Source organism: Onychostruthus taczanowskii, unplaced genomic scaffold, assembly GCF_017590055.1.
Source record: "Onychostruthus taczanowskii isolate IOZ18803 unplaced genomic scaffold, ASM1759005v1 scaffold149, whole genome shotgun sequence".
NCBI classification, from domain to species: domain Eukaryota; kingdom Metazoa; phylum Chordata; class Aves; order Passeriformes; family Passeridae; genus Onychostruthus; species Onychostruthus taczanowskii.
Genome location: NW_024498674.1, coordinates 835,398 through 849,255, shown reverse-complemented (window position 1 = coordinate 849,255; position 13,858 = coordinate 835,398). Strand labels below are relative to the sequence as shown.

The window sequence follows — 13,858 nt, the reverse complement described above, 5'->3', positions numbered from 1 at the left end:
AGGATTGGACCACCTCTCCTGTGAAGACATGCTGAGAGCTGGGGCTGTTCGGCCAGCAGAAAGGAAGGCTCTGGGGTGAGTCCTTCAATATATAGAAAGGACTTTTAGGAAAGGAGGTGGCATTTCACCAAGGCATGTAGTGACAGGACAAAGAGTAAGAGTTTTAACATGAAAAAAGTTTAGATTGAACATAGGGAAGAAAATCTCTACAATAAGGGTGGTGAGGCACTGTCACAGGTTGCCCAGAGAAGCTGTGGATAACCCATTCCTGGAAGTCCTTGAAATGTTCAAGCTCGGTTGGACAGGGTGGCTCTGAGCAACCTACTCTAGTGAAAGATGTCCCTGTCCCATGACCTTTAACGGTCCCTTCCGACCACTCTGTGATTTTGAGATGCTACTGCAAAAATCTGATCCATTGCTGGGATACTATAAGCAGTAATAAATTTGACAACTGCTACTTTTAACAATAACATACTGTATTTTATTCCATATATCAAGTTTAAGACATTCTAAGCTGGGATCACACAAAACCTACCCAACTGCAGTCTGGCCTGCAGCAAAAAAAGATTATCCAGCATAAAAGCCCAGGCTTGAATTACAAGAAATTAAAAAAAAAAACTACCTGAGCCTCTTCAGAAAGAGCATATTAATTCTGCAGTAGTGTTCAGAAATTATTCTTGGGGGTTTTTTGTACTTTCATTCTTCACTTCTCCACCCCAGTGGATACCATGTCAGATATCCAAGGAATTTCTAAGCAAAGCATGCTTTTCACCACTCTTGATAACACAGACACAACACAACAAAACAGGAATTCAGGTACTGCCATCCAAAACTAGGATAAACCCACTTCTGCTCTGAAGCAGCAAAGGCACAACAGTGAACTTGGAAAAACAGACACTTACTCACACAACCTAGAAAGCTTGATATTTATATTTATTATGCAATAGGAAGCTTATTAACTTAAAAACCAACCTGCATAGTACAAAAGGTCTCTTATCTGTGCTCAACATGGAACAAGTTTCAAAATATATTTTTTTTTAAATTTGTTCAGCCAATACACAATCCTTTAAAAAAACTGTATAACTGTCTGTACCCTCATTACATTTATAAATACATGATTTACACAGCACCCCATCTGGAAAAATTAAAACTCCTTACAAATATCTACATATATTGCATACATATAAAACATTCATAGGAGTACTTCATCAAAGCTGGGTTTAATAGTCCATTTGCACTGCAGCAAAATACATATAAATCTGTCTTCTTCATAAAATGTCTCTAAAAATTAGCACATTTGTTGTAATTCATAATTCCTTTGAAGCATCTTTTAGAAAAAAAAAAGATATCAATATATCCATGATATTCTGCAGGTAAGACAGTGATATGAAGGCTGAATATGATTAATAACTGAACACTAAGAAGCAGTTAAGGCAGCGGTGAAAGGAATTAATAGGAAAAATTAGTTTATATGGCAGATAAAGTGACAAAATACAGTACATACATATATATTTTGATGTAAAGTACTCTGGCAACCACTCAGAAGTGTCTATTTCTGACACTGCTCATTTTAATATTAAAATTTTATTTTTATAAGCAAAACATTAATGGGACCTGGCTCTTGGGTGCCATCTGGATTTGCTTTAACTGCACGCAACTGATTATTCCAGAATATGAGTTTAGGGCTTCTGTATGACCTTCATTTATGGATAAGTACTATCCTGTGTGATCTCACACATTCACAATTCTGCCATCTGTTTCATCACTGCTTTCTGGTAACTACTGGACTTCTTGCTAGTAAATAATATTTGAGAATTTCATTGATAACCACCATTTCAGGTACCAAAACTATACAGGGATCAGTGCCTTCCATACTATGAAGACTACATGTGGTATAGATGCAGACAAAAAGGCATAAGAAATGCAAAACAACCTATTATAGTGATGGCTGAAATTGTTCTGACTCAAACCTGTTTATTTTGCATTAACTTGCAATTTTGGGAACATTCAAACTTTTAAAAAAAATCTGTCTCTGTATTCAGGTTTTTACCCAATATCAGAATTTGACAGAGCATTTGCAGTCCAACACTGGGTAGAATCACACCAGCTTGTGACCTGCTATTCTAAAAAAACCACTCCTGCATGCACGACATCAACCTCAAGTAGCACAGAGCAAGTGACCTCCTGTCACAGCTGCCTTCTTCTCAAAGGCAAGATACTCTAGTACCTCCCACCAAGCTTCCAGAGCCACAATTCAGATGAATTTGTTCCATCGGCCCCTCAGAATTTAGTCTTCATAAACTGCTATCCTGCAGCAATGGTTCAATGTCCTCTTCATTACTTTGATCTCTGTTGTTACTCAGACTGCTAGTGATGCTGTTGCTGTGTTTTTTGGTACTGCTGGCTTTGCTGTTCTCAGGAATAAATAAGGCGACTAGGAAAGCCAGAAGAACAATGCACGCTCCAACCAGGAAGGGATGACCAGGAATGATCGCTCTCTACAGGAAAACAAGCATAATAAAGAATTCACGTTTCAGACATTGACTTCTGCATTATGAACTACACCACTAAGGCAGGAGATCATGAAAGACATATTTATGGGGACTATAAAATTTTTGCAAACACGTTCATATGTGCATTGTAAAGTGAATTTTCTACATCTAAAATCCCCACAAATTCCTCCTTTGATCTCCACACTGATCTAAAAACGAAAAACACATAAAATTCTCAATTGAAAGTATGATTGCCTAGCTAATGAAACAGATGTTGACTTGATGTTTTTTGGTAGTTTTTTTTGCTTTAGGCAACATGGCTGTTAAATCAACAAGACTCCCGTGAACATTAAGAGAATAAGATTTCAACATCTAGAAGTACAAGTACTCAATAACCTTAGCTTCACTTTTCCATGGCTGAGATATCTAGAATCAAGTTAGCCAAATAAACAAACACCCCAAAAAAATCAATATATGGGTGAGCAAAATAACAGTGAGATCGTTCTCAGTGCAGAGACATGTTACCCATGTATGATAACCTAGTATTTGGAGTTATTGTCTCTTGCTTCTAAGCAGTTTATTTTAAAATTCAAAACCAAAACTTACCCATATTTCATAGCCGCAAGTAAAAACAAACACCAGAAAGGTTTTAAGATAAATTTTAAATCAGCCAGGTTTGATGAAAAACCTCTATCAAAGAAAAATGTCAACAACCCAGCTTTTTTTTTTATCTTTAACAATTATTTTTTTTTTATCTTTAACTGTATCTGGGTAAACTAAAACTAGATAAAACAGAAGGTGAAACTTGTCAATATAGTGTACTTTTATTCTACCAAAAGGAATGTAGGAAGTTATGCTCAAATAAAGTGGGAATATATCTGAACATAAGTATACAGTAACCGGGTATTTCCCTTGTCTCAATTCTTGTTATAATCAGAGGCCAATTACAATCTTGTTACAATCAGAGGCCAATTACAATTTTCAGCTCATGGTCTGGACATATAAAGAATATAAACATATCAAAAATATATTTTGATGACATTAAATCTCCATGAGGTGCTACATACACAAATACTCAAAGAAGAAATTAACTTCCACAAATTAATACACCCTCATTTGCAGTATAACAGCTAATTCATCTGAGCAGTTTTTGAATATTACATAATTGTGGTTTCACTGAGAGGACTAAAAATCTTTCAAAAGCTGCTCTTTTTCATTGCATTGCCAAGTGTTACTATTACTTTCCAACACAGCTTACAATACCTCTGTTTGCTGGAAGCGTTTCCTGTGGATAATCATAATGACGCAACCTCACTCAAACTTTAGTTTTGGTAAATTACATCAAAAGAAGTTACCCAGTACTGTTACAATACTGAAACCAACGCTGCTACTACTGTAAATCTAAATATTTACTATTAAATTTAAATTATGAGCTATCTTAATTATTTAATAAAATTGAAAAGCACAAATTAAGTCATTTAAGAATAAGATGTGACGATTTTAAATCAACCAAAAAGACAGATTTCTGGCCCTATGAGTTCTACACAGCAAACTCCACACCCAATTTTGAACTAACCTTATCACTTGGATTCTGCTTTGTTTTTATTTCAGAAGTGTTATCAGGTAGCAATTCATTGAGTTCCACATGGAAGAGAAAGAAAATAAAGCCATACAGTGCTGGTCCCAGGCCATTGCACAGTCCTCTTACTCCAGTTATTATTCCTTGGACAACACCTAATGAGGAAAAAAAAAAAGCAGGATTTTTTTTAAGCAAGGAGGAAATGCTCAAAACCAAGAGTTCTGAGTGTATTCTAATAATCGCTCCAAAATAGAGCATATCATAATTATTTCTGCATTCTAAAATGTAAGAAGTATATTGAAGACAAATCTGTTGGATTAAAATAATCCTCTGCACACCATAGTTCTGCCACTATACTTGCAGATTACGGGAAGAATTACTGTTTTTATTATTGGATAATATTTCATTATTATGATCAAGAAATTTATGTGCATGTTTAATTTTTAATACTAGGAGTTCTTCCACTCTCACCCAAAGCTTGCAATGAAGATAACGAAGACAGCAGAGTTTAAATGTGGTCCCTATTCAATTTATTTTCAATTAGAGTAATGTATCTAAGTATTAAGAACTGTGATTGGGAAAATATGCACAAATTGTGACCAGTATTTATTTAAATACCAAGTAACTTACTCAGGGCAGTAAATTAAGTCTACAGCAGTAAATTCAAAATACTTGACTGACTGCACTTTTACACTGGATTGTTTTTAAAGCTTGATTAATCAAAGGGCTACAGGTATATTTCTGTTTCAACTTCATTAAGTAATTGTGACAACAGAGTAAGAAGTGTTTTGATGATATTAACTTCACATAATAAGAGTCTAAAAAATGCTATTTCGCAATATTGATAATCTGCTTCCTTCTTAAGGCAGTAACTTGTAAATTGGGAGGAAAAGAAAACATGCAAAAAAGATAGCTGTCCAAGTTTTTACTTCATAGGTTGATGATATGAAAGTTTAAAATCTTCATACCACTAGGTGGCAAAACCTCAGTCTTGAAAGCCTTAGCTATTAACACCAATTTCCTCTATGTAAAATCAAAGTTCAATGGCTTCTGTCAGCTTAACTAAACTAGTCATTTCCTGATGTAAACAAAAAACAAGTCCTTAAAGATCTTTAAAATGTCTTGGAAAAAAATGGGGACAAGGGCCAAAATTATAAAAACCCTTGTAAAATACTATCTTTTGGATCTTTCAAGAAAAATCCACCTCCTGGAACAGCATCACCTTGGTACTTCTCAGATTTCCTGCATTTACCTAACTTCATGTTGTACAATGCTAAAGTATAACTGATACTTAAAATTTATATGTACAGCATTTTTTAAAAAAGAATACGAAATTCATGTTCAATTCAAAAACAATATTAAGTCTTTTTACCAGTGATTTAATTTGTGATGACTTCTCATTTCATTTTAAAGGAGGAGTAATTCCTGACTGTACATTGCTTTTCACATCAAAACCAGTAAATTCTGTGTTTTCTCAGATTAACTGGTTACTTTGGCATCCTTTTCTATTCCTTGAAAATCTGAAGTATTGTATCAAATAGGGCCAACTTTTCTACAAAAAAAAATAAAGCTTCTTTCCTACATTTATTTCAATCTGGTAAAATGTGTAATTAAAAAGGTAGTATTGTTACATTAATCCTCACTGTCTACTTAGAGAGTACTGCATATAATAAAAGGAGGAGAAAAAAAGAGAATGTTATTGTTGCCTTCGTAATGCTTTTACAGAAAAAAAGACAAGAAGTAGCTCATCAGAAATTATGTATTCTTCCTCTCTACACAGACTAGCAGACTTCCACAGGTACTACCAAGTGAAAACAAAAAGAAAACTTGAAAAGTACATCTAGATAGCTGTTCTGCATTCTAGACAAAAAAACAGTCTGATGCATAAACAGTAATTTATCCAATACTCACCTTGTTGATCTGCCTCTGAATTTCGTGAAACCAGAGCACTAATTGCTGGGAATGTAATGCTTGACATAGCTGCTACAGCTCCTGCTGCCCACATCATCCTGTGTTAAATACATAATTCGAATTAAAAATTAGACTGACCTCATAATAATCCCCACACTCCTACAAGGGCACCCTTATTTAACACTTCATTCCCTTTCAAAACATTCTTACTGAAACACCTAAAGAACTGGAAATTATTTGATTATCTTCCTGCTCTCTTCCCATATATTATTCTGAACTTGTTGGAACATTTGATTTGATTCTACCCTAACAAAGAAAAAGACTGGAACAGAAGTGAAGTGGGCTTTCCTCTCCAAACACTGTATGAAGGAACAATTTCCCAGGGTGTCCCAGTGACACAATTCTCTAGCTTCTACAACTGACTAGGAAGTACTCTGATAAACGACAAGCAGTCATCCCTCTCAGTAGGACACACTTTGTAAAGAATACGTTTTTCTAGCTTATGATTCCAATTGTCTCTATTTAAAGACAGTTTTTCCAACAGAAGAAACTCTAGGACTCAATTTCTAGGACTGATTATAGTTGGAGTAAGAGAATATGTTACAAAAACAAGTGTAGGTCCAATACCTAATGGGTAAAATAGATCTAGTGGAATTACTAGAGAGAACATGCTACTTATTAGCTTGTGAGTTTAAGAAAATGTTTTACCACATTCATAGACTTAATACTCAGTGGAACAAAACACTCCAAAGACTCCCTTTTCGAAAGGGCTCTAAGTACATGAAATTCTATCATTCCGACATATGCAAAATACAGACCAAATTTTGGTAGTGTAATGAAAATGGGAATACTTAATTCACAGAACACTCAAATACCCATGATAACAGAATTAATAGTAGAATTTCTTGGGGGAAAAAAACCCTTTCAGTTCCTTAACAAGTGTGTACATAGCAAAATGTATGCTTACCAAGACTGAGATCCAAAACCATACCAAGTCAGCTGAAAGATCTGAAAGCCAAGACCAAGGAGCACTGTGTTTTTATTCCCTATAGATCTCATCAAGATACTGAGAAACAGAGTCTGCAAGAGAAATTATTTCAACCAAAAGTTGTTTTAAAAAGTCAGTCTTGCTAAAGTAATTTCTCCCATGCAAAGACCTTTGAAATTATGAGGAAATTCATACCATTTGTCCTCTTTCTCCTCCAGTATTAAGTTCAAAATACAGATAAGTCATTTCAACATTTAATGTACAAATATTCTTAACACTTAAAGGGTTACTACTTCAGGACATCCAGAAGCATACGTATTGCCCTCTCTATGTATATTAGATGACAGTGCCTATTTCCAATGCAAACAGGCTTTCATTTGCACCTCTACAAGCCTAATGTATTACAGAATACAGCACTCCACAAAATAAAAGCTGTTACCAAGCAAAGACAGTGCAAGCTGGACACAACTTGAATTTACTGGTATCTTCAAATACTAGAGAAAAAAACATTGCTTGCTCAGAATAATGTAAACTCCTTAGGTCAGCTGAATTGTTTTGCAAATTTACATTTACATTTACAACTAAATCCTGCTGCTTTGTCACCTTCATCACATACACTGAAATTTGGCCAATTCCTAGGCACCTTTAATTACATTTTCTACTGCTTCTTTACACAACTGATATGACCTTTTCATTTGCACATGGAAGCTAATCCTAACCAAAGATCAGTATTTCCATTTGTTAGAAGTGTTACTGCTGAGGGGGAAGGAGATCCCAATTCAGACACAACAAGACACTCAGGGCAAGAAGCAGACACTCCTAGTAAAGTAAAGTCAAGTCCACATGGACAACTTGATTCAGTTAATGGACCACATATTTTTCTTTAACATGAGAAACTCAGCAACGCTTCAGTAAAAATAAAGAGAAAAGGAACCAGGACTGCAGAGCAGAATATACTTCCTCTCTTCTCTTGTCTCTCTTCCTGATTGTATTGAGTTTGGCTGAGATGGAGTTAATTTTCCCACAGCAGCTCTCACTGGTCTGTGGGAGTAGGAAAGGTGTTGTTAACACCCCAGTGCTTTGGCTACCGCTGAGCAGTGCTGGCAGAGCAACAGCACTGTCTCTCAACATTCCCCCCACATCAGTAGACTGGGAATGGGTAAGATCCTGGGAGGGACAAAACTTGGCCAGTTGATCTAAACTGACCAAAGGGATAACTGATCTCATATGCATCAGCTCAGATATAAAAGCTAAGGAAAGGAGGAAGAATGGGGCATTTGTTATTTATGATGTTCGCCTTTCAGAGCAACTGCTACATGTGTGGAAATCCCGCTTCCCAGGAAGTCGCTCAACACTACTAGCTCATGCGAAGCCGAAAATAAACCTTTTTTTTTTTACCTGGTTGTGCACGCCTAAACTTTTGCTTTTGATTTAATAAACTGCTTTATCTCCACCTAAGAGTTGTTTTCTACCTTAATTTTTCTTCCCTGTCTGGCTGGGAAGGGCAGTGCTGGAACAGCCACGGACAACTGTTCACACTAGCTTTCTTGTTTCTCATTTCTACTTTGAATGCTACATAGAAAAAAATACAGTAATTCCACCTTCATGTGTTCAGTTCTTTCCTATCCAGCATGCCAACACAAATCAGTATTTATGAAGCAAAGATTATGTCAATAAGCCTAGATTACTTCAGTAAGCTGTACTCTTCAAAGAGCTCAAATATCAAAAGATTTCCCTCATTTTAACACTGAAAATTATAAACCAGTAAGAAAGCCACCTTACAGATTTCTAGCAAAAATACTGGTCTGCATAAAGTATGACTGGCAGATGTTTGAGGCACAATAGCCTCAAAACAAACCATAGCACAAAGATTAAAATAATTTCTTGAATTGCTAATGAAGGCCACAACTGACACCAGTAAAACTGTCTTGTTTACATCAAAACAGTAAGACCTTCATTCTGCTAAGAATGGCAGCATGGATACAATATACTCTACATGCCATTCCTCCTCTTGTCAATCAGAACAGGAAGACAAACTGTACCCATAAAGATATCAAAGATCACATCATAAAAACTCAGATTTACAAAAGACAAAGGATTTGTTGAAAAATCAGCTCACTGTTGCCAATTAAGAAATATGAAAAGAAGATACCAAGGCCTCACAGCTCCTCAGCCTCCAAGCTGAGCCTAAGTAACCCACGAAAGACTGCCTGTATGCAAGTTTGATAGCACAAGCCAAATGAACAGGTGCAAGTAGCATGACTTTTATTTAAAATAAGGCATTTCCCTTTCAGAATGCCTTGCATTTAGTAACGAACTTCCAGTACCATCTTAATGATTTTAAGTGAGAGTTCCAATGAATTTACGGATCAAGTTTAGCAAATTTTGTTTTTCTGATGTCCAGATCCAGTATTACTACGGAAAGCTTATACAAAGTAAGAAATTTACATGGACTGGATCATGAATAAAACATTTAATGAATGCAAGATACACTGACACATTAGAGCAAGTAGAAAGTATTTAGATAAGCTTAAATGAAGCACTACAAAACAAAGCTTACCTGAGCTATTATGGACAGAATGCCCACCACAGCTATAAATGCTGCAATGCTAGCAGATCCAAAGCCTATAATCTGCAGAGAAGAAGAAATTACATTAAACAAATGCCAAACACAATACAGGACAATTACTAGCAGTGAATATCTTCTCAATGAAAACACTCATCCTTGTTTATAGTCTATATAGATTTATACAGGATCCATTCAGAAAGTGTCCACTTTCAAGAATAATCCCTAACTTGACTCTTTGCCAAGAAAAGTATAAAGGGAAAAAAAAACCTGCCTTAAAAAAAGGAGACAGAAGACATGGATCAGGAAACTGAAGTTCTCTCTCCCTCCCCAAACAAAACAGATCTTTGACAGGCAAGATCCCACTTCAAGACAGACTCAGAAACTACTGTACTGAATGAGAACAAAGGCCTGCTTAAGGTAAACATGTGCTTAAGATATTGCAAGGTTTATGCATCAGGAGTCAAGTATTACTCAGTTCTTGGCTTAGCAAAGCACCCTGCCTTTAATTTTAAAGTTTTACATTGTCAGAAAGCAGGTTTCTAAGCAAAAGTCTGTAACAAGAAGGAGGTCATAGGGAATACTTAAACATCCTTAGTAAGATGTGAAGAGACCAACATTTACCTGTCTCAAGTACAGAAAGAAACTAGAATACTGGCCAGCCTCAGGCAGATATGAGAGAAACACTGTAATGCAGATGGGGAGAACAGTAGGATCTTTTCTAACCTTCTTCAGAGACTGTAAAACAAAAGAACAAGGCAGGTATTGAAACATTTGTATAAAGTCTAATGAACGCATAAAGAAAGAATGTAGATTCCCTTTTTCTGTGCACTCATACACATCAAAACAATTACACATGGATACTGTTAAGCTGAACCTTAAGTGACAAACAAGCTCTTTATACGCAGTTTGGGGAACCCAACTCTTCAGCAAAGTTTCTATCAAGGTTTTGAAGCTACTGTTCAGAACCAAGTCAAAACTACTCCTCAAAAACAGTATTACACAATTGTGGAAAACAAATTCTGTAACTGCAGTCTTTCAAGCATGCCAATCATCTCTCAATATTCACAACCAATTCCCAACAGGACAGATCTTGTGAAGAAAAATCACTTCTTCCTTTCTTAAGATACCAAGGTGTAACAAAAAGATAAAATAACTGAGTAAGTGTGAGTGAGTGAACAAGTTACTACAAAGACTGCATGGTATGTTTTAGCCCTTCCTATATATGCCTATAAAAAGATCAGGCTTTATAGAGCCATTCACTATTAGAAAGAAGTCACATATAACCAAAAGTGGAAATCAAGAGAGCAGAGAGATACTGCCAAAAGTAAAGTCATAAAGTGAGTATGTAAAATCTTAAAATATTGGCTTTTGAGGCATAAGAATTCAGCATTTTTGTGTGCAACAGCAGAGAATGGAGACTACTGTATACCCAATAGTCAAGCTACCAGTAAGGCTAAAGACTTCTCAAGCTTAACAAACTGCAACTGATAATTTCTACTTATTAATCACCAAATATTTAATAACTACATATTGAAGTGCATCTTACTGCAAAAGGATCTGCCTGTTCCCACGATATAGAAGATCCCCACGAAGCAGGTCTTATTTTTTCCGGCAGAGATTCTGGTACAGCTAGCAGGATGAAGCAGATGTCCACAACAGCCACCAACGTGGCCACCAGCACAACCAGACTATCCCCATAGCTGGCAGACAGGTATGCTCCAATGGCAGGACTAGTTACCAAACTTGCTGCAAAGGTGGCAGATACCTATGCACAACAGTTTACAAACCCATCAAAGTGGTTATTCTCCCATTACAGAAAAAGGAAGTAACTTGCTCACCATCACCACCCCTCCCTAGAAGTGTGATTTAAAAAACCCATTCAAGTAAAAAACCCAAACCAAACAAAAAAGTAAATAAACCACATACCATTTACAACAGTAACTATGGGTCCCAAATACAGTTTCTACAGCCGTCTCAACAGCACACCACACTAGACAGGATCTGCACTCCAAGATCAGGTTTGGCTCAAAGGAAAATGGCTCTTACTTTCAAATAGACTAAAATCTTTATTTTGTTTTCTAATTATGAATTTGAAGTGATTTGACTGAAAAAGTCGTCAGTACATTTAAATGCCTGCCTAAAAGCAGTTTAAAAACTAAGGACATCTAACAATAGACCTCCAAAACTTAAAGTAATATAGATATTAGGAAAGCAAACTAAGCAGGAATAATATTACCAATGAATGGACTAGTTTGTACTAACTAAATTATTTTCCTCATCTTTTGATCATTAAGAAAGATCGTGTCTAAGTTATTAAAAATTCTGTTTTATGCATTTTCATCCTTACTTACCATTCTGACATTAAAAAAGGCCATTCTATACCAAAAAGAAGTCATATGAACTAGATGTGCAACTTAGAGGTGATGGAAAACTATTGCTAGATTATATTATTTGCATTGTCTTTAACATTTAATGTTCTGTTTGCAAAACGTAAAGATATTCTTTCTTACACATGCCCTCTATGCAAGTTGTCAAATATTAATTCTGCTCCCATAAGCACACAGCACTCTGTTCATTGCCTGACCTCTAATACAGTGTCTTGAGCCATGGTATATTCCTTTATCAAACTCTTTACATCAATCAGGAAACAATCTGTACATCAAAACACAAGTTCAATATGAATGTCATAATCTGACCTTTTTCCCCAAATTGAGCATATCTTACCACTCCATAGGCTGTAGTTCTTTCATGTTCCTGTGTTACATCAGCTACATAGGCAAATATTACAGAAAAGGTAACAGAAAAGATTCCAGATACTGAAATCATAGTGAAGTACCACCTAATAATTTAAAAAGCAACAATTAGAAAATTTGAACTAAGATCGCTTGCTTTTTATCTTACTAATAAGCAAGTTTGTGTTTAAGCTAGGAGGAAGCTAGGAAAGCTTCCTCCTAGCTTCCTTTAAGCTAGGAAAACTAACACAGAACTTTACTGGAGATGAATGAATGACTGCACAGTCTCACTTAAATACTGAAAAACAGAATTTAAATTCTTTTATATTCTTCTGTTTACTATACATCAACCTCAAAGAAGAAGTGGTCCTTTGAGGACATGGTACCCGCAGATTTTTATACTCTTGAGTTGAAGTCATGAAAAATTAACTATCTTAGAAGTTATTTCATCAGCCAGCTAAGGAATAAACTATCATACATATAATGCTGTCGAACCTGAACTCTGAATGCATTCAGAGTGTATACAAAATTATTTTGCAATTCTTCCAATTTTCATAATTAATGCAAATGCAAGTGAAGTCTTAACTGAGCAGTACTGACTTGGTTTCAAATTCCTAACCAAATAGTTAAAAGATCTCACTTGAACCATTACACTTTTCTTTAGCAAATAAATCATAAGGTTCATTTAGCTTTAAAAACATTTTTATTACTGTCAGTCATTAAGGGAAAAAATTAAAAGCTGATCTTAAAATTGAGTTAGACAGCATTGTTAAATCCTTACAAGAACTGCTTTACTTGTATGAATATAGTTCACATTCCATTATTTCTACTTTTATGATACAGAGTTTGAATACATCTTGAACAGAAAAGCTCCAGAATAATGCAATCATGTCTTGAAAGGAAAGCTGCTTTCTTCTTGTCTTATTGTCCCTCTCCCATTTCCCCAAACATCTCCTCTGAATATCTGCTCTCCTGACAAGATTGCTACTGCCATTTGTACCACTTACCATGGGCTTATTCGCATTAATGGAATTGGGACACAGGTGAAGAAAACTGTAAGAAGAAGAAAATATTTTCTTCCCCAAGCATCTGAGAGAGCACCTATTAGTGGAGCACTGAGAAATGACAAAAAACCCTGTGACAGAAGAAAAACAATTAGTATGTCTGCATCTACATTTCCAAGGCTCACTTTAACTACAGTATAAGGAAAGAATAAAATTGAAAATTGATTTGAAACTATACACTAAGTTGTAGATAACTGAAAATTCACACTATTTGTTCTACAATCTAGTTTTCTGTGATTCTGATGTTTTATGTTTCAAATCTATTAAACCTGAGTGAATTTAGTTTTAAAAAAAAGAGCATACATTTTTTCAAGTTCCATTTGATTCAACATAAAAGTAACACAGACTGCAAAATCTTTAAAATCTTCAAAATACAGTCTAGCTCCACAAAACACATTATCTTAGCCTCTATCAAGAGACTCAGCACTAGATTTCAAACTCAAGTTGCTCTCTAATTTGGACTGTCTTAGGAGAGAGCTTTGGGTAACATAACTGCTCTCAGAAACAAATTAACAGCTTAAAT

The 13,858-nt window shown here is 35.5% G+C and overlaps 1 protein-coding gene across 1 annotated transcript in view; it reads right to left on the bottom strand.

The window, feature by feature from the left end:
* Positions 1 to 941: 941 nt before the first annotated feature.
* Positions 942 to 13,858, bottom strand: part of MFSD14B (major facilitator superfamily domain containing 14B) — a 31,126-nt gene continuing 18,209 nt past the window's right edge. The window contains exons 4-12 of the mRNA XM_041398466.1: positions 13,279 to 13,406; positions 12,264 to 12,378; positions 11,086 to 11,304; positions 10,161 to 10,274; positions 9,531 to 9,602; positions 6,950 to 7,062; positions 5,983 to 6,080; positions 4,069 to 4,226; positions 942 to 2,498 (exon numbers count right to left, since the gene is read on the bottom strand). Coding sequence (XP_041254400.1) covers positions 2,295 to 2,498; positions 4,069 to 4,226; positions 5,983 to 6,080; positions 6,950 to 7,062; positions 9,531 to 9,602; positions 10,161 to 10,274; positions 11,086 to 11,304; positions 12,264 to 12,378; positions 13,279 to 13,406 — 1,221 coding nt within the window. The 3' untranslated portion in view covers positions 942 to 2,294. The remainder of the gene's footprint in view (positions 2,499 to 4,068; positions 4,227 to 5,982; positions 6,081 to 6,949; positions 7,063 to 9,530; positions 9,603 to 10,160; positions 10,275 to 11,085; positions 11,305 to 12,263; positions 12,379 to 13,278; positions 13,407 to 13,858) is intronic.